General features: G+C 32.8%; 1 protein-coding gene across 1 annotated transcript in view; it reads right to left on the reverse strand.

The window, feature by feature from the left end:
* Window positions 1-23: 23 nt before the first annotated feature.
* Window positions 24-22,626, reverse strand: part of SLC25A31 (solute carrier family 25 member 31) — a 28,080-nt gene continuing 5,477 nt past the window's right edge. Inside the window, exons 2-6 of the mRNA XM_010952568.3 lie at window positions 17,382-17,509; window positions 11,351-11,468; window positions 9,098-9,252; window positions 7,512-7,637; window positions 24-4,341 (exon numbers count right to left, since the gene is read on the reverse strand). Of these exons, the coding sequence (XP_010950870.1) occupies window positions 4,141-4,341; window positions 7,512-7,637; window positions 9,098-9,252; window positions 11,351-11,468; window positions 17,382-17,509 (728 nt within the window). The 3' untranslated portion in view covers window positions 24-4,140. The remainder of the gene's footprint in view (window positions 4,342-7,511; window positions 7,638-9,097; window positions 9,253-11,350; window positions 11,469-17,381; window positions 17,510-22,626) is intronic.

The raw sequence follows: 22,626 nt of genomic DNA on the forward strand, positions 1-22,626 counted from the left end.
AAATATCCTGGAGTTCTCCTAGAATCATTTATTTCCCCATACTGTCTGTACAACTTGAGTGTGTGAGAGTAAGTTTCCTATTAAAAAACACTTAAAATATCAGTAAAAAGAAACAGTTGGGGTCAGGAGCAAGGGATTATCACCCCATTCTTTACAATTACTGGGAGGAAGTGAGAGTACCTACTGGCTAAAAGCGTGACAGGCTTGCGGTCACACAGGTTTGGGTTGTAGTCCCAGGCTCCAGTAATTTACTAGCAATAGGACCTTTGGCAATTCACTTAATTATCCAAGTGCCAGGTTCAAAATCTGTTGAAGAAAACAAACATACCTACTGGGTTGTTTTTATTATTAAATAATGTAAGCAAAGCCACAGTGCCTAGCACCAAAAAAGCCAATACATGGTAGGTCTGCCACTTGCTAGAATATATGAACTATGTTGGTTTTTGTATATTGATCAATGTATCTAGCAACCCTGCTGTATTCTCATAAATTCTAGTATTTGTAGTTTCTTGGATCTTCTGTGTATAGAACCATATGGCCTGGGAAATAACTAATTTTTTCCTCCATTTTTAATCCTAATTATTTTTTCTTAATTATGCTGCCTAATCTCCAGTAAAAGGTTGAATATAAGTTGAATATAAGCTGTAGTGGTGATCATCCTTGTCGAATGCTTAACAGTAAATACTTTTGTGTTTATGATGTAAAAAAAAGCGAAAATTATCCTTTTTTCTTGCGAAGTTTTTCTAAGTGGATACTGAAATGTAACAAATGCTATTCATCTATTGAAATGATCTTTTTTTCTCCCTAAATCTGTTAATGTGGTGAATAAATTGATAAGATTTTTCTAATATCCCTGTATTCCTGGGATAAACCTGATATGCCATCCATGATGGTTTTTAGATACACTGGACTTAGCTTGTGATTATTTAACTTTCTCATTCTTAATATTATTTGAATCTCTTCTTGGATCCTATCACTAGTGGCTTCTTAAACTGCTTTTGGCTTTCTTGCCTTATTATGTCTTTGTTTTCTAGTTCATCTGCTCTATTATTTCCTTTTATACTTTTACGTTTACTTTGTTCTTTCTCTAATCTACTGAGTTTAACACCTAGCTCAATAATTTTCAGTCTTTCTTATTTTCTAATACATCTATTTGCAGCCATAAATTTCCTTCTAGTTACCATTTTAGCTGAATCTTCTACCTAAATTTTCAAACATTTGGGATAGAAGAGTAGGCAATGGAGATTAAAAAAAGCTTTACTGATTATACTGGTATTAGATAAATGTGTTCATGGGCTTGTAATTATTGCACACCAGAATTATCAGACTTACCTACCTAGTTACAGTAATACACCCAGTTCCACATTAGGGCCGGCCCCTGAAAAAATTCAAGGAGAAAGATCACAGTGTGTGTAGGCTTCCAAAAAAAAATGAGAAAGAGGTTAAACTATTCCCAAATTCACCAAGTTACTTCTCCCACCAAAACTTTTAGAGACAGTTTTTACTTAGGTGTACCAATATGTTTACCAACTTGTTTCATTGCTTCTTGCCTCCCTTCTTCCTTCTGGGTTCAGTTTTATTTCAGTAATTCTTTCAGTAAAGGTCTCTGAATGGTGAACTGTTATTTTTTTGGTCTGAAAATCTTTCTTTATCTTAACTTTTGAATAATAATTTAGTTGAAAGAATTCTTGATGGACAGTAACTGTCCCTTATCTTTTGGCATCTATTATTATTGATGAGTCTAAATATTGTTCCTTTGTTAAGTCATGAGTTCTGTTTTTCTCCTTTGAAATTCTGTAGTTTCATTATGTCTAATGTGGATTTTTAAAAAATTATTCTGAACTTTTTATAACCTGGAGATGGATTTTTTAGATTCTGGCAAAGTCTCAGACATTGTCCTTTAATTATTGCCTCTCACCCCTTTTTTTCAGTTTCTTCTGGATCTCTATTAGAATGTGTAGGGTCTCTTTATTCTAACCTGTATGACTCAGCCTTTTTTTGTCATATTTTAATTTCAAGCACTCTTAAAATTTTTAGATTTTGTTTCAGACTTGTCTGTTATTCTTTCATACTGTACTATTTGTATTATTTTGCTTCCTTTAAAAAATCTACTAATCACTTTAAACATTCTAATTTTATAGTCTGTTTTAGAGTATTTTATCACATTCTTTATTTCTTTAATTCTGACTGTTTTATCTACCAACCCGGCCATACAGTGCTTGTTTCCTCATAACGATTCATCATGTTTTCACTGTAAATTCATCTTCAGTAAGGCTGCTTTTTTTGTGGGATTTTTATGTGCCCTGGGTCACAGAAGTGTCCAAGGGGTTTTGTATTTGTTTCTATCGGAGTCCTGAGGAAGTCACACTGGTCTTAGAACATTTTTAATAATTGTTTGTAGTTCCTGTATCGCAGATACTGCTTATGTTTATATCTTATACTTTGTGGCACAAGCCTAGGGATTTTGATTTCTCACAAATGACTTTCTTTTTTCTATTCACTGCTTTGAAGTGGTTGGCAATCCTGCTTCTCTACTATGGCTTGGTGCCTAATTTCTTAGCTTCTGTTAAATAAAACTCCTTCCAAGCTTTCAGCTTTATTGGACAGTTTGTGTGGTTGGTAGGCATGGTGTGTTCAGTCTCAGTCCCCTAAGTAACATTTTATTTTCTTTTGTCCTAACTATATACATGTCCTAGGCTTCAAAGAATAGGCTTCTGGTCTAGCAATTTAGTATTAAATTTCTGTTTGCTCTCTATCCATTCCATTCAGGATTTTAAAGACTTCTTTCCTCTAAGCATGTCCCTGAACAAATTGAAAACTTTCATCTTTTCTTACTTTATATGGGAGACTATTCCTAATATTGTATTATTTTAATCACTTTTCTTTGGGCCATCTTAAATCTTCCTTTTGTTATGGTAAACAGAACTGATAGTGTAGAAGGAAAGGAAAACATATTCTATTTTGTTTCTGTAACTTTATCTTATGTTGATTACTGTAAGAAAACATGAGTTTTCAAAAGTTAATTTTTTTCTCAAGTGATAACACTAATATATTAAAACATATAGTTTGGATTATTCTCTTAAAAAGATACTTTGCCCTATGCAACAGGAAGTTCATGTACCTCATTTTGGTTTTGCCCACTCACAGCCTCATAAAAATCTTCCCATATTTTATCCCCATTAGTTTAATATTCCTTTATGCACTAAAATGTTGATGTCTTGGGGGTTTCAAATGTACTATCTTCTACAACATTTCTGAGAAATAAGACAGACTCCTGTATGAAAACACTGGAAACCCTCTTTTCTGTCTTTAAGCCAGTTCCCAATTCTGAAAAAATAATACTCTCTGCTTCTTAATAAAGTCAGAATCAAGGAAAATAAAACTCAGAACTAACAGTTTTAAACTTCCTTTATTATCATTAATACAAAGTACACAAACTAATTTTCAAGGGGATATTTTTTGTTCCAAGATTTTATTTGCAAGATTTTATTTATTTTAAAGATAAAAGTTGGCAGATATGCCATTTTCATATCTTTTCCTTTCCAGTTACAGGTTTATAGTGTCATTAAAGTCATTATCAATTTTTTTATGAACAGATCTAGGATCTGTGCTTATTAAAAGCTATGTGATACCATAAACACTATACACAGTAATAACTGAGCTGCCTTAGTATAGATGTTACAGAAGAAAGCTTACTTATGCCCATAGCTATCATGATATCTCCAATAAGCTTAATTTTAAGAAATATTTGTCATATCATATGATTTTAAAAGATGGGGAGAGATTATATTTAAAAGAGTATCATTTTAAAAGGAGATACTTTAATTTCTTTGATTTTAGCATTATACATTTTAGTTTTTATCACAAAAGTTAAGAAAAGATGTTAAATGAATATAAATAACATATACCACTTATAATAAGTAAGATTTCTCATTAAAGTGAATTTGACTCTAAGTAGGAAGGAAACCACATTTTTCCAATTTCTAGTATTTAAATCCTTGAAAAAAAAAGCCTATGCTTTATTGCAGAATTAGTACTTTAAGAAAATACTGACAGTAATATAACACACTATCAAAATATACACAAATGGCAGCTATGTTATTTTTATGTTTAATAAGTTAACTATGTGCATTTCTCAATTTAATCTCCTGATGAACTACCTCTAATATCAATATTAAGGAATTCTTTAATTTTATCATATAATACCAACACCAAAGCACCCCCTGTACCACGAAGGATATTGGAGAAGGCACCACGAAAAAATGCACTGACTCCTTCATGTTGGTATATCTTCACAAAGCAGTCTAAAGTTCCTTTATATTGCCGTTCAGCCTCACCACTCTATATAAAGAAAAATAGTTTGCCATTATCTTATTGTGTTTTATCTTAAGACAGACTTTATTCAGCACTAAGGACAGATTACAATTAACACTGTGTTGAGTAAGTATGTTGAGTTAATGGTCATATATTGAGTATTGTACCCACTGATTGAAGAATACTCATACTTTTCAGGCACAACTTGAAAAATAACCATATGTTAGGCTTAAAAATTTTTTTTAAATGGCATCACATACCATGATTTATCCTCTCACCACACTGCAATTAAGTGAGAAGTCAATAGCAAAAAAGATACCTAGAAAAATACATTTGGATGTTAAGAAAAACACATCTTAGAAAAAATTTGAAACCCAATAATAACCACTCCTCAACTAAATTTGTAAGATGCAGCTTGAATGGTAAGTTTAACCGTGAGAAATTAAAATTAACCAATAGATCCAACAGAAAGCATAAAAAGTCAAAAGTTAGTTATCTGAAATACTTTGACAAATTTCTGGACACATTATTTCAGGAAAAACATGAAAAGGCCCCCAAATTGTTACAAGTGGCAAGGGGAACATCACTGCAGATGACCCAGAGATTAAGAAAGAGCAAGATGATGATATGAAGGACTTTATGACAGTTATTTTGAAAACTCAGAAGAAATGGATAAATTCCTTAAAACACTGGAATAATACTAAATTTGCTGAAGATATTCAATCAGTTGTTGAAAATCTTCCTATAAATTAGAAAACCCCATGTCCAGATGGCTTTATATGTGAGTTCTACTAAACATTCAATGAGCATTTAATTCTACTTTTACAGAAATTATTCCAGAGAAGAGAAAAAGTGAGGAGACTCCCCAACATATTTTTAGAGGTTTGCATAGGTCTGATACCAACATTAGACTAGGATAACACAAGAAAGAAAAACAACACTCCAATGTCACAGAAACCATGTATGCAAAGATAATGAACAAAAACTAGCAAATCAAATACAGAAGGGGAAAAAAATACCATGAATCATGACTAAGCTGGATTTATCCCAGGCATATAAGGTTGGTTTAGCTCTGGAAAACTAATTAATGTAATAAAATATATATTAACATATGAAAAGAGAGAAATGATATGATCATCTAGGTAAAAAACATGACCACTATTTATGATTAAAAATTATTGTAATCCAAACAGAAAGGAACAGCCATGAAATGATAAAGGCATAATTACAAAGAACCCATAGCTAACATTAAACTTTGTAACACTGAAGGCATTCCTAGTAAGATTAGGAACAAAACCAGGTTGCCAGTCATTACTTCTTTCATGTAGCATTGAATCAGAGGTCTCAACCAGTGCAGAAAGGCAAGAAAAGGAATAAAAGGTATAATAACTGATAAGGAAGGGAAAAAAACCCAGTTTGATTTGCAGATTATATTTAACACCTGTGTGTATTTAAAATAAAAACAGACTTCAAAGGGTGTACAGATAGATTAGGGTTTGTAATATTGAGTTTAACAAGTTGTGGGATATAAAATCAAAATACAAAATTGAAAGAATACTGTTATGAATTGTGTCCCCACAAAATTCATATATTGAAGTCCTAACCTCAGAATACAACTATATTTAGAGACAGAGTCTTTATAAAAATAATTAAGGTTAAATGAGCTTATTAGGGTGGGCCCTAATCCAACATGACCATCCTTATAAGAAGAGAAACAGAAAAAGGAATTTGAGAAGACACCAACCCTGCTGGACCCCTTGATTCAGACTTTTAACCTCCAGAACTGTTAGAAAATAAATTTATGTTGTTGAAGCCATCCAGCAGTGGTACTATGTTTTATACATACAGCAATGCACACATATATTTAAAAACCCACACAATTTTTTTCTGAATTATTTTGATAGTAAGTTACAGATATCATGCCCCTTACGTTTAAACACTTTAGTGTGCACTTTCTAAGAATAAGTATATTTTCCTTCATACCCAAAGTACAGTTATCAAAATCAGAAAATGTAAAATTTATGTAGTACCATTTACCTAATCCACAGTCTATATGCAAATTAATTTTCCATTTTAAAAAGTTTCTCAATGTATTAACCTACAGCTTGACATAGATCAAGAAGAAAACACAGATATAAAAGGAACAGCTTTAAGAATATTCCATGAATGACATAATAGGTTAGATATGTTTTACTCTTTCAGATGGCTTATTGGGTTCTTCCAGGACCATTGTGTAGAAGATAATAAGGATATTGATAGTAACTACACCTCACAACATTGTTTTGAGAATTAAACGAGTTAAAGTGTAAAATGCTTAGGACAGTTCTGGCACATAATAAACATAGCTTTCTGGCCTCATTATTTTCACTTGCCCTCATGAAATTTATCATATGGGTATACTGAACTACTTAATACTTCTCAAGCCATACCTCTAGGTATGTTTTTTACCCTCTGCTGAGAATGCTGTCTCACTGTCTGGAGAAAAAACCTATTTACTGAGATTTAGCTCTCTAACAGGTCATATCCGATCACTTTAAGCATTTGGGCACCCCTCCTCTATTGCATTCCTGGAACCTATGCACATTTCTATTTAAACCATTAACAGTATGCGTTCAATACCATGCTATGAATTTGGGTGCAGGTTCTGCCTTATTTTATTTGTGTCACCATAGCTTGGTTATTATTTGCTGAATGAATGAATGTAGCAAATAACAATAATGGAGACTGCATCAAAATTTTGGTTTGGGGATTTATATTTAGAACATACATCATTATAAACAAGTTTTCATCCTTGGAGTTAAAAATCATTTACTTTTATTAAAATATATTACAACAAATGATTATGTATGTCAGTGGCCTGTGACTGGGTTTATTCTACTTAATCTAATATTCAGTTAAAATAGACACATGCTCATCCATTCTCTGCCATACTCCTCTTCCCTCCAAACAATACACGCTATAGGAGTGAAAGGCATTTCAGTTCTGATAATAGACATGGAAGAAACTTTGCTGCATGATGGCTGTTTTGGGATAGGAAAGAATGCAAGACAGAATATGTCATGCATGCATTTATTTTAATAAGTAAAACAAACAGCCTATAACTTTCAGCCAAAATTTCTCTAAAATTTTAATAATTTATACCTGAATATCAGAGATACTGAAAAATTCAATTAAGCTTACAAATAAGATAGAAGTACCTGCATCATCATACGTCTTCTAACTGTATCAAAGGGATAAGAGAGTATTCCGGAGCATGTAGTCACAACTTGAGCAATGAAAAAGGAGACAAGAAATGGAGTTTCCTTTGGTTTTGGTAATAAGCCCTAGAAAAGAAAGATTATCAAGTAACTATCTAAATTTCCAAAACATCTTAAATCTTCAGTCAGAGTATAATTCTACAAATATATGAAAGAGGGCTGGATTATATTTAAAATGCAATAAAAAAAAACCCAGCTGGATTTAATGTGGAAAGATTAAAATAATAGCAGGAGATCAACAAGAAAGGAGAATCTCACACATGGCTAAAGCATATTTGAAAAAGGATAGCGTATTTGCTATTAAAGGAGATCTGTTATTAATGGCACTGAAAACTAGGGCAGATAGCAGCCAGTGACCAAAAAAATTAGTCCATGGTTCCTACTCATAAAGTTGGAAAAGATGAAAGAATGCCTGTTACCATTAACAGATGATATTTGATAAGCAGCTTTAAAGCTCTAAGCTAGTGAAAAACATTCTAAATTTCACAACTACCACAGGTGATAACAGAAAAGCAGAGGGAGAGTAAATATACATTTTTCTGTGATTAAATAAACATACATAAGATCCTTTAATTTCCATTTATCTATTAATCTGTCTAAAAAATAAACTACAAACTAAAAGTAGTATGCCCAGACCACAGTAAAAACTACATTCAACTGCATTTACACTAATGATGGAGAGCAGAGATAAAATATAAAACTATTATAAAATTTCCCTCAAGTTTTAATCTTACTTAGTAAATAATACTGACATTAATTTCATTGCTTCCTTTCAGAAGCATTTCCATATAGAGATTAAGAGCATGGGATTTACGCTTGCCACTTACTTAGCCATTCCTACGTTATTTATCTTTAAAATGGGGTATATTAAAAGCTTGTAGACAACTGCGAGGACATAGCATACTTAACAAGTTTCCAAAACTAAGTAATAGCTAAAAAAAATGGTAGCCATTGTTACATCTTTCTCTTTCCTACCTTACTGAAGTGCTATTAAAATCTGAAATGAAAAGGCAAATTGCAGAACAACCTACAGAATACAGTATAGAATCTAATAGTACCCAATAGATAACTGAGCTACAGTAGCATTTACTATATTTAACTAATTAATTATGCCTTGCCTACTTTCCAGTGATATTAAACTGATAATATGCATGTAAAAAGTGATAATAAAGTGAATGTAAAATCAGAAGAACTGTTAGAAGATGCCTTCCTATATACCAAAGATTTAATTATGATATAAGCCTAATTAGCATGTTTTCTATTTGAATCTTTCAGTACAAACTGTACAAAAACTCAATGTTTGTATGTATGCTTTACATCCAAACTCAGAGCCATAATACAGTTATAATTTAATTAAGTTATGGCAAAATAGAGATTAAACAGAAGGCTATAATGTCTCTTATATCATCATTTATTTTGATTTCTATAATTAAATGTAAACATACAAGCTGAACATATTACTAATTAGAGCAATAAAAAGAAACAAACCATTTATTTAATATATACTACTGAAAGCACCAAATTACCTTAACTGTGTCATAAGCTCCAAAATAAGAGGCTCTGTACACAATGATGCCCTGAACTGAAACACCAAACCCTTGGTATAGACCAACAATTCCATCTGATTTTGCTATTTTCATAATACAGTCACCTAAACCCTTGAATTGTCGCTCTTCAGGACCTAAAATAAAGTCATTTAAAATTTATTAGTAAAGTTATGTATCAGATAAACACGTTAATCAGAGTAAATTAATGTAAACACTTTACAGATTTAAATTATCTGGAACTGACATTTAGGAATCTTCTAACAAAAAAAAAGCACACATCAAAACCTTCCCGTTCATTTAAAGATAAATAAGATTTCAAGTAGTATCTTAAAAGATTTTAACTGAAAATAATTAACTTCCTATGAAAGCAATCTAATTCAAGCAATCTGACTGGCTTAAAACATTTTAATAAAATTACCAGAAGTAACTAGTTGTCATTCAAAAAATATTTAGGCATGAAAAACTACAACTTCCTTCAGTTGAAGAGTGAAAAGACAGATAAAGCAAAAAGACAAAGCTAAAAACTAGCAACTTTGAGGATCACTAACATTTTAGATAAGGTGTCATATTTTTCTAGTGTTTGCCAGTTTTGTCTTTATTTTCCCTTGATCTAGAACTCCTTGAAAATATTTTACGAATATTATATATAGAATACAATCTTTCAAAATAAACTAACTTCTCCCAATTTTGAGAAAAACAAGCTATCGAATTGAAATTAAACCAAGATACATATGTTATTTTCACTTTCTTATAATATCAAGAAAATTTGGGCTGCCAGTTAAACATGATAGATGAAACTCAAATTTTCATCTTTGTTCAAATGCCACCCCTTCTGAGGCATTGTCTCTCATCATTTAAAATGATGTCACTCTCTTCTCCTAAGTTTTTTTCATGGCATTTATTGCTAAGTGGCAGTAAACTTTAGTCTTTTTTTTATTACTCGTGATCTCCACTAGACTGTAAGGTACATGAACCATGAGCTCCATGTTTAATATGGTGTGTGTGTTCGCACATGTGTGTTACACACACATATCCTGTATCTCAGGCAATGCCTAGTTCCCAGCAAGCACTCAATAAATATTTGTTGAATGAACCTCAGCTCCCTTAATAAATTCTATTAAAATTATAATAAAGGAATAAAACAGTTTTAAAGCCATATAAGCAAAGAAGAGTACATGACAAGAGATTAAAAGCCACAAGTTTTAGCAAGATGGAAAGGAGGTAGAGCAGTAACTCACTAAATGGAGAAAAGTTGAAACCTAGTTTCTTGCAGAGGGAGACATCTTCGAGAAGTGAGCCATTTGACCCCAATAACCAAAGAAAGAGATAAAATTAGAGGAATTTAGCACTATTGTGGTGGGAGCAAAGTAGCACCTGTATGCTCAAAATCTACAACCTCACCCTGAGTAGGAAGCTCTGTCAACCTCATAACCGAACATAAGGCTCCAGATTGAAAGGGGCCAACTGAGTTACCTGCACAAGTACTAAAAACGACTCACACAAAGATACATCATTGTGAATGTCAGATCATCAGGGATATAAGGTAATTAAAAAGAAAAACAAGCCACATACAAAAGGATCAGCAGTATTTCTTAAGAGCAGTATTAGAAACTAGAACCCAGAGAAATTCTTTCAAAATTGTGAAAGAAAATTTTAAAACCAGAATTTTATATACAGCCAAACACTGAGAGTGAAACACAGACATTTTTAGATATGCAAGATCTCAATTTATCTCCTATCCACCCTTCTCAGAAAGCTTTTAGAAAGCTACCAAAGAACATAATCTACCAAAACAAAAACACAGTAAGATGTGATAAATAAAATAAGAAGGGCAGAAGAAAAGGGAATCTCTAGGATGGGAGTTACACAGGTAATCCAGACAGGAGCCACAGTCAAGGCAGCAATAAATGTAAGGGATCTAGCAGGCGGCTTTCAAACAAAACAAAACAAAACAAAACAAAACAAAACAAAACAAAACAAAAACAACCTAGAAGTAAGTTATAAGCAGATTTTGTCCTTGCTCTTTTGTTACTACAGTGTTGACCTTCCTCTTCCCTCTTTTAAGGGAAAAGAAAAAAGTAGTAATCTTTAGGGTCTGTAACTTTACCATTTGGTTGAGAATAAAATTTTTAGACTGTATCCAACATTGCTGTTACAGTATAACTCTACAACAAATAATACAGTGTTCAAAACACAAAGAAGGAAAAGTTAGTATTTCTAAAACTCCCATACCTTTTCCAATATCAACACCTAATCGGGTTCGAGCAAAATCTAGCGGATATACTACACATAAGGATGTTGCCCCAGCAGCTCCACCAGAAGCCAGGTTTGCCAAAAACCACCTCCAGAACTGAAACATATTATTTAAAAAGTGGTTATTAAACTACAGAATCTGATTTTTAAATTCTTATCTTTATAGAGGTTAAAGAGCCAGCTTTACCACCTGCTCTTATAAGTAAACAGCTATAGTAACACATATAATATCCAAAATACTGCTCATGTCCATGTAGCCTTTGTTTCTTACCAGGTGGTCTGGGAAATACAGCTTAGATGCTGGCATACTGAAATTCTAAGATATTTTAATGTCCTCCAGCAAAAGTGGCCCAAATTAGCAAAAGAGGCCACAAAAGATAATCAGCTGCTTAGACTGTATAAACTTTTTTGTTAACAATATATGTTAGTTATGACTAAAATGTTAGGCATCTGTAGAGGCTTTAGTTGTTCCCTTGATTGATGGCAGGGGAGGTGGACAGTGATACATCGTAATGCCACAATTTCACTTTGTGATTTAAGTAGAAATACATTTAATCAGCTCAAATATGTATATTAAGTTCAAATGCCAAAATGAAAATTGGCAGAAATCATTTTATTGTGGTTTAGTGACACATAAGTTAGGCCTTTCTGACCTACTAGTTCACATGGGCTGTTGAGGTTCTTTTTGATGAACATTTGAAACATGCCCTGCTTAGGTCCAGTAAACTGCTTTTCAACATCTAGAGCTTACTGGAGAAATAAGGAGTATATGAATTGGCACTGTTATAGAAAATCTAGGGTACAAGGCTACTGTAACCATTAAATATATTAAAGTGAGTAAGAATCTAATCAAGCTGAGTTTCTTGCTTGCCTGTCTCTTATTTCTAACAACAGTTTTAAGTCTCAGATGCTTTTGAACTGTCAATTTTCTCTTAGCTTGGATGCCCTTCTTATCTTTTAATTTTATTCCTGTCTTTTAAAAGTAAAAAGTTATTGATTTATGCTCTAATTCAAATTCTATTTCTTCTATGAAATCTCTTATCTCCAATCCACTCAAAACTGTATGTAATCATATTCTCTTCCCACTTCATCTCTCAGAGAATTAAAGATGAATCATGTGACCAATATGTAAAACGTGTCATCATGTTTCAGATTCTCATTTTTTTTAACAGTATTTACAATTACTTTCTACTCTTCATTTATAGTTATTTGTGTACCTGTCTTGTCTTAACCTCTTACCTTCTACAGACAAGAAATGTCTTCAGGCCAAAATTATTATTTTTACTTATTGACATATTTTTTATACACCAAACAGTTCACTCATGCAAAGTATTAAATTCAATGGATTGTTAGCATATTCATGGAGTTGTGCAACCATTATCAGTTTCAGAACATTTTCATCGCCCCAAAAAGAAACCTTGTACCCATCAGCACTCACTCCACGTCCTCCCCATCCCCCTAGATAACCATTAAGCTACTTTCTGTCTCTATAGATTTGCCTATTTTAGAACATTTCTATAGGATATTTCCTATACATGGAAAAACACAGAATACAATCTTTTGTGATTGGCTTCTGTCATATAACTTGTTTCCAAGGTTCATCCACATTGCAGCATGTGTTAGCACTTCATTCCTTTTTATTGACAAATATTTCATTACATGGATTTACCACATTTTATTTATCCATTCTTCAGTTCATGGACATTTGGGTTATTTACATTTTTTTGAGGCCAGGATTCATTTTTTTTATTTTACAAAGCAAGTCACAGGGCCTTGCCCAGAGTAATAGTAATGCTTTCAATAAATATTTGTTTAATGAAGGGTACTCAGACTCCTATGGCTTCTTTTAAGTGAAACAAATAAGTTCTACTGTAAAGGCAGTCATGTGTCATAATCACAAAGAGATAATTAGACCAAAAGGTTGATTCTGACCCCAGAGTAGCAAATCCACAGTCTAGTAGACGATACATAATCTGGTAGAAAAAGAGGAGCTGGGCCAGAGTTTATGTCTTGAAAGTCTATGCCAGTTAGCAGTAAGGACAGAAATGGAAAGATATTAAATAGCTTTTTAGGTTTTAGTCGGCTTTGAGACTGTTGAAAGCTATAGATACTCTTCCAGTACAAATCACACATATATAAACATATACTTTTGTTTTTTATTTATTTTTTATTAAGTATAGTTAATTATAATGTGTCAATTTCTGATGTATATAGCATAATGCCCCAGTCATGCATATATATATATATATTCGTTTTTATATTCTTTTTCATTAAAGGTTATTATAAGATACTGAATATAGTTCCCTCTGCTATACAGAAGAAATTTGTTTATCTATTTTTATATATAGTGGTTATCATTTGCAAATCTCAAACTCCCAAATTTATCCCCTCCCATCCCCTTTCCCCTGATAACCGTAAGATTGTTTACTATGTCTGAGAGTCTGTTTCTGTTTTGTAGATGAGTTCATTAGTGTCCTCTTTTTTTCTTTTTGTTTTTAGAGTCCACATATGAGTGGTATCATATGGTATCTGTCTTTCTGGCTTCACGTAGAATGATGATCTCTAGGTCCATCCATGTTGCTGCAAATGGCATTTTATTCTTTTTTATGGCTGAGTAGTATTCTGTTGTAACATACACACACACACACACACACACACACACACACACACATATATATCATATATATTCACTGCAACTTCTTTATCCAGTCATCTGTTAATGGACATTTAGGTTGTTTCCATGTCTTGGCTATTGTATGTTGTGCTGCTGTGAACACTGGGGTGCATGTATCTCTTTGAATTACAGTTTATTTCAGATATATGCCCAGGAGTAGGACTGCTGGGTCATATGGTAAGTCTTTTTTTAATTTTTTGAGGAATGTCCATAGTGTTTTCCATAATGGCTGCACCAAACTACATTCCCACCAGCAGTGTAGGAGGGTTCCCTTTTCTCCACACCCTCTCCAGCATTTATTGTTCGTGGACTTTTGAATGATGGCCATTCTAATTGGTGTGAGGTGATAGCTCATTGTAGTTTTGATTTGCATTTCTCTGATAATTAGTGACATTGAGTATTTTTTCATGTGCCTATTGGCCATTTGTATGTCTTCACTGGAGAATTGCTTGTATAGGTTTTCTGCTCATTTTTGGTTTGGGTTGTTTGTTTGTTTTTGTTATTAAGTTGTATGAGCTGTTAAAGTTATTCCTCTAGAGCACATGGGTCCCAGGTAAAGAACCTCTAACCTTCTGAAAGGTCAGAAGGGACCACTACGATATTAACAGAGAACTTAAAAGACATAAAAAAATATATAGGTAAGTAAAAAAAGTGGGAAATAATGAGTAAACACAGAGCTTAGAGACAGAGATAGACTAAGTGACCTGGGAGACAAAGATAAAAGAGTATAGTTTGATCCCTAGAGCTGCTTTTGGTTCAAATTCCAGGGCCAGTGTATCATTGCAATAAATACCTCTTTTTCTTGAAGTAAGTTTTTGCTTCTTACAAGCAAATAAGCCAAACCATATATGATATGTAGCATAAAGATTTATAAAGTGTATCTTAAATTCTATCTAACCTTTCTTTTTTCCCCCAGGTAAAAGAGACTACCCTTGACCAGTTCCTTTGAGATAACCTTCTGAGCCCTTGGAATATCCTACCTAATAAGAGTATCTTTGTATGCCTGAGCCTTTGGGCAACACCAAATAGTTTACACTGACACTGATTTACGGTGAACACCCCTTTGTATACTTGGGCCCTTGGGCTAAACTGTATGAGTTTGACCTTTTGCGGGGTGGGGCAGTGGCTAGAGACTGAGCAGCTAAGGTCAGTCATGTTGCACGTGCCTATGCAACTGAATCCCAAAATAACCCTGGAACCATGGCTAAAGTGAGCAACCCTACTTGGCAACACATCATTGTGTTGTCACACATTATTGCTGGGAGAATTAAGTGCTGTCCAGGTGGCTCTACTAAGAAAGGAAAACTGGAAGCTTGCACCCAGTTTCTCCTGGATCTTGTCTTGTGCACTTTTTCCCTTTGTTGACTTTATATCATTTTGTAATAATAAACCATGAGTATAATAGTTTTTCTGAGTTATTTGAGTCCTAGTGAACCACTGAACATGAAGGTGGTCTTGGGGACCTCTGACACAGGTTCTCAGTCAAGAAAAGTTCCAACTATTAGAGCTGCTAGCTAAAGAAGACAGAAACGTTTTTCTGAGTTCTTACTACAAAAGCACAACACAACTGTAAGCACTTTATGTGTCTTTACATGTTTAGTCTCATCTAAACCTTACTCATCTAAACCTCATGAGGTAGGTATTACTATATCCAATTTTCACATGAGGAAACTAAGGATCAGAAAGGTGATTTTCAAAAACTCTTACAGCTAAATAACCTGAATGCCAGGATCCAAATCCAGATCTTCTGAACCTAAGTCTAAAGAACTTTCTTTGTTAACTTTATACCTCCCACTACATAGTTAGACAGTTCAAAACATTCAATATATATTTGCCAATGATATATAAATTGTGGAAAAAAGGGAATTAAGGGTCTAAAAAGAAATGAAAGGAAGTAGCAACAAAGAAATGGTCCATGAATAGTTGCTTTTAAAGAACCTGCTAGGACAGCTTGGTTGGTTGGTTGGTTGAGTGAAAGAGAAAAAAAGAAAGAATGATGGGGTAGAGAGGGTGGATGAGGGGAAGACCTTGAGAGTAATGTAGGTGGTCTAGTGTATATCGAGGTAACAAAAGAAATGGAGACCATGACAAATGGTATATAGTGTATATGAGCAGGAAATTTTGAAAGTGAGATTTCTGTAACCAAGAGAATGATTATCGTGAAAAGGAAAAGGACTTTTGTAATAAAAAGAGAGAATTCTCTAACTTAAATTTATCATTTTCCTGTTTGTTTGATTTGATCTTCCTACACATTTTAGTCACAGCTAAACAGATCCTTAGTCATAAAGAAGAAACAATTTACTTCTTTAGGAAATAAATTGCTTCAGTGGTAGGAAATACATAGCTGCTGACTGGTTTTTTTTTTTTTTTTTTTTTTTTTTGCTTACCAAAACCAGATTGAATGCTGAAATTTTTTAGTGCAGAATAGTGACAATAATATGTAAGTCATATTAAAAATTAACACTTAAATCAGAGAAATATTGCCTTGAGACAAAAGACCCCTTAGTTATTAAACTGTTAAGAGGTTTAGAGAAATTTGTACAAGTTTATATAATTCTATGTTTTTCATATGTAACTTCTATAACTTAATGCATATTATAATAGGCTAATAGAATGTTTTAACTATTATTGTTTCCCACCACTTGAACACCTCTTTCCCAAATAGAACTCCACAGGTAAGAAATCCAACTATTTCTTAGAAAATTTTAGAGATATTAAAATATAATTACTGGTTTTTCCTAAAAATAGAACTACCATATGACCCAGGAATTCTACTCTCAGGTGTATATCCAGAAAAAAACCCCAAAATACCAACTCGAAAAGATACACGCACCACTGTATTCACAGCAGCATTATTTACAATTGCCAAGGTAGGGAAGCCACCTAAGTGTTCATCAGCAGATGAATGGATAAAGAAGATGTGAGATACACACACACACACACACACACACACACACACACACACTGGAAGACTACTCAGCCATAAAAAAGAATGAAAATTTTGCCATTTGCAGCAACATAGATGTACATGGAGGGCATTATGCTAAGTGAAATAAATCAGACAGATAAAGACAAATACTGTATGATATCACTTATATGTAGAATCTGAAAAACTACAACTAGTGAATAAAACAAAAAAGCAGTGGACTCATAGATATAGAGAACAAACTAGTGGTTACCAGTGGGGAGAGAGGAGGGGAAAGGGCAACAAAGGGGGAAAAAAAGGGGTACCATGCATTACATGAAATCACATGTGTGAAACTTCTGAAAATTGTAAACCACTATGGACTTAAAAAAAAATCTTTCATCCAATAAAAAATAAAATTAAAAAATTACCTGTTTTTCTTTATTAACTCCGGACATGAAAAGTTGTTTGTATTTGTCTTTAAAAGCAAAGTTTAGAGCTTGTGTTGGAAAATACCGGATGACATTTGCCAAGTTGCCACGCCAATAACTGAGGAAACCTAGAGAAGAAAACATACTAAATATAAACTTATATTGTATTATTAGTAAATAATTTCCATAGTTTTAACAAACGTAGCTGGTTGAATTATCTAAAACTTACACCTTTTCTTATGAGAAAAAAAAAAGTTTACATGTGTCTCCAACTGAAGAGAAAAGAGAGTTAACTCCATGTACCCCATTCCAGTTTTGTTAATTTCCAATAAGAAGCCCTGAATACCTGAAAACCTATGGAAAGCATTATCAGCTGAATATAAGGCTCTTTACTAGTAGAAAAATAGAGCTTACTAGTATTTGTCAGAGAAGCTAGTAACCCTTAGCCTCATTTCCAAATCAGAAAATACAATTCCTACAGTAACTAGGCTGTTGGAACAAAATTGTTTTGTACACATACTCCTGAGAATGAGGGATAAGTCTTATCTTTATGTTCTGAAACCTAGCCAAAAAAGGAATCAATTTTCAATTCAAGGCAGTTTTCAGAGGCCTGAAAGATTAGAAGAAACTTTCAAGATCTTCCCACTTCAAATTTCCATGGATTGACTAAACTTTATAATTCAGTAATTGTGTTACCTTTATAACTCAGAGCTGCCTTTATAATCCATAGCTGCCATAGAATACAACAGGCTAGCTCTTCAGTACCTCTGGCTATTGTTATAGCTTTACTTTGCAGCTCTTAATAGGATACCTCTAGTCCCAGTTTGGAGAATAGAATATCCAGAACCAGTCTTCTAAAAATAAAAATTCAAATGAAAATAATCTCAGTTGACTGGGCCCGGCGCTCAGAAACTGAAAGTTAGATGAGGTAAGTACACAGAGGGAAAGATACATATTTGTTAAATAAGTAAGTACACCCTGTGGGAAAAAACAGTGAATCTTCGTGACTCTCAAGCTGAATATAAAGCAATTTCACAAAGACAATTAAGAAGTACTTTTAATAGCCAAGAAATAATCTAGAAGCCAAGAAATAATCTAGAATCCTAGAAGCTGATTCAGTTTCTAGGCATAATCACTAGGGCATTTAACACATAATGGTAATAGCTACAACTTCTAGCATTTAGTATGTGCCAGCACTGGCAAAAGCTTTATATGTAAATTTCATTCGATATACTATGCTTATGATACAGGTTCTCCTATAGTACTCACTTTATACATGCACAAACTGAAACTTTTGTAAGTTTAAAAACTATAACCAGGATTTAGAATCAAGTCATATGTCCCCAAAGCTCTTCTCCAGGTTTGGGTTTCTGGAGAAACAAATCTTAAGAGCAGTATGGTAAATAAAGTTCTCTATTTTTTTTTTTAAAGGAAAATGATTATTGTAAAAATGTTGAGGCTATATTAACAAAAACAATAAAACTAATTTCAAGGAACTGCTTTTTATTCATTTCATCCTCATAATCACTCATGAGGTAGGAATTACTAATATCTCCATTTTAAATATGATGAAATGATATTAAAACAACTTCTAAGGTAGAGAGAAGTTAGCTAACTAACTTGCCCAGTTAGAAAACTGTAGACCTTAAATTCAAACTCAAGCAATCTGACTCAATAATTTTGTCTCTTAATTGCAATACTTTTCCATAAATACTTTAAACATGAAAATATTTTCTGTACTAAGAAAAGTCAATAATTTTTCTTTAATGGAAGAAAAATAAAAATCTTAAAACATAAGAAATGTAAGCAAATTATAACAGAATATTTCTTGCTAGTTATGGCCACACTGAATTACTGAGGGAGTTGGTGAATCTAATTTTTGGAGATATTTTTAGTGATTTTTAAGTTCTTCATAGTAAATAAAAACATTTAAAAATATAATTAGGCAATTGTATTTTCTGAGGTCAGATCTGTGGAAGAGAAACAGAGTGTAAAATATGATGGTGTAAATGATAATGAAGAATAAGATTTGGTTTTCTACACCGTACTTTATAGTAATACAAAAACAGATTACTGGCAGAGGATAAAGTCAATCTTAAAAGGATAAAGAAGAACATATTGGCTGGAGAATTGCCAATCTGATCAAATGAGATTTAAGATGAAATCATCATTTGTTTAAAAAAAAAACACTAATAAATGAAAAGAAAAAGTGTCATGTATCAAAATATATTAGAATTTCCATTTTATACATGACTCATATATTAATAGTCATTTTGGAAATGCCTGATTCGGCTAGATGGTATTCAGGTACTATGGGTTTCATTGCACCCCCCCCAAAAAAAACCCCAGGTATTATGGGTATCAGATTATAAGTTATTAGTTATAATTCTATCATTATGATTACAGTACTGAATTAATATTTATTTCACAAAAGAGTGTCATATGTAAGAGTAGCATGAATGTTTGTATTTTTGGCTAATGTACTGAATATAAATGGAAGATTCTGATGACAAAGACATCTGCATATTAACATGAGACCATGAAAGAGTGCCAGATTTATGACTAAAGAGGTTTTCTAGCCTTGACAGAATAATGTATTCCTTTTAGTAAAATTGTATTTGCATGAAAAAACCTAGAGGATTCATCAAAACACTGTCAATGTCTCAATGAAAATCTAGAAACAAATAAATCTTTGGAAGTATAACTGGAAAACTGGCAGCTCTTGATGAGTTATGTCTGAAAAAATACAATCTAACACACATAAAATACTGCTGCATATATTTCACAGAATTCATGGATTCCCTGAAGCTACAGCTACCAGGCTAAAACCTCGTTTTAGCCTCTTTTTCCACAGATCACACTTTAAAAACTCATTCTTATTTCCTTCTTTGCATCTCACTGCTGTACCATGCTTTTAGGAGCACCAATGTCCTTGCTAAGAGTCCAAAGAGGAATGCATTTTCTATAGAAATATTTTTTGTTGGGGCCAGATTTCAGGGTTTTATTCAACTACACTTTAAGTACACTATGTACTATGCAGATTCTTTAGATAGATTACAAGAATCTACTCTATGTGTAATGCAAATTTATCCCGAATACATTCATTTACAAATGAATACAAGGAACAGATTTTATAAATGTATGAATGTATTCAAAACGATTACAGAGTTGAAATTTAGTGAGCATTAACTATGCAATAGACACATGGTTGAGTATTTTACACACATTGTATTGTTTAACCATCACAACTACTACCATATGAAGTGGGTAATAATATACCACGGATACAGCTGAGGAAATAGAGACTGAGAGAGGTTAAATAAAAACTGTTCAAGGTTACAAGGTAAGGGAAAGGTTTGGATTTGATTCCAGATCTTTCTAGATATATCTGACTCCAAACCTAGAGCTATTAAATCTCTATTGCCTCTATGTAAAAATCAATTTTGGATAAAAATAGTAGTACTATTTGGTCAGAATAAAACAAACGAAAAGCAAGAGTGATGCAAATGTAGGAGTATTTGATTCTCTAGTCACACAGAATAAAACAGCAGTTTCCTAACATATAATCACAAAATTGATAGTGAAAAACAGTAATTGCAATACATTTCTCTGCTAATAGCAGAACATTTAACTTTTTGACTTAGTAACTAAATAGAAATAATATCTTCTAAATTTACGGGAGAGAAAAACCTACTCTGAACTTAATTCTGAGAAAATAATTAAGAATTAATATAGAACTGATGGGAAAAAGTTACTGGGCCATTTGCTGGTCAACTTACCAGCCAAGAATGGAAATGCCAAGGCATGTCTGGGAATACAGTTGACCCTTGAACAATAATGCAAGGGTTAGAGGTGCTAATTCTCCGTGCAATCAAAAATCCAAGTATAACTTGCAGTCAGCTCTCCTATATCTGGTTCCTCCATATCCCTGGTTCTATAACCACAGATGCAACCAACCAGGGACCATGTAGTACTATAGTATTTACTACTGAAAAAAAATTCGTGTATAAGTGGACCCACACAGTTCAAACCCATGATGTTCAAGAGTCAACTGCGTATTCTAGACTAGCAAGCGCAAACATGTTTTGACAGTAGGCCTATCAGGGAAAAAAAATGTAATTATGACTCTCAAATATGTACATATTTTATAAAGGAAATTATATATCTTTGCTACTATACTGCACTGCTATGTATATCTGTAAAACATCCAAAAGAGAAATTAAATAACGAGATAAGGATTCTTTATTTCAAAACCTTTTATTCATACCAAGTGGACAGTGGACCTGCTGAGGATAGCACTAGGAACAAAGCTCTTAGTTTTATGGAGCTTACATTTTGAGAAGACAGACACTGAACAAATAAATACATCAGGTGGCCATAATAACTATAAAAATATATCAAATATATCAAGTGGTCAGAAGAACAAAAACAGTATATATGAAGATGGAGAATGAGGAAGGGCTATTTAGATAGCATGGTCAGAGAAAAATTCTAGACATTAGGGCACAACTGGGCATTTGTGTTACTAGTTAAAAATCAGTATTTTTCAGATATCTTGCTAATCATAACGTTTTCATACTATCATTTGCTATTATCTCAAGGCAACCAGGTGAAGTCATTCTTAAAAACAGTATATGTGAATTTATATTTCAAATAGTTTTCTTGACAGTTTCAAATATTCAAATAGTCTCTATAAATCTATTTAATTGAGCAAACATAAACTACAATATGTCTATTGTACAACAACTTAGGGTACCTGTCATCCCCTCTACCCTGTGTAACTCCTACTCTTTTTCCAGGATGCCTTAATGTCCTGTGATATGTAACTGACATTTGGCCCAACCACAGGTGCCAGTGCCAATTCATTTACTAAATATCAGTAAAGTTTATTTTGCCATTTTATTTAGATAAAGTGTATACCTAATATTTTCTTTCCATATCCCAAAACATCATCTTCAAGATGTAAAAACCTCACTACTTTAGCCTTCAGAAAAATCACGTTTGGAAAAGTTCAGATTAAAGACAGCTGATGAATTCATGGCCAGGAATATCTAAGAGAAATGAGTTTTGGTAGGCTCTTAAAAATGAGACTATAGATAATATCTTTAAAAGGCTATGTTACAATATATTAAATAAAGCATTTAAATTAATTAAAATATATAGAAATTGACACATATATTGACTATACTTCAGTAAATATATATATACAAAAAAGAATTTAACAAGCAAAAAAATATATTTACAG

The sequence above is a fragment of the Camelus bactrianus genome, chromosome 2 (assembly GCF_048773025.1).
Source record: "Camelus bactrianus isolate YW-2024 breed Bactrian camel chromosome 2, ASM4877302v1, whole genome shotgun sequence".
In the NCBI taxonomy this organism is placed as follows: Eukaryota; Metazoa; Chordata; class Mammalia; order Artiodactyla; family Camelidae; genus Camelus; species Camelus bactrianus.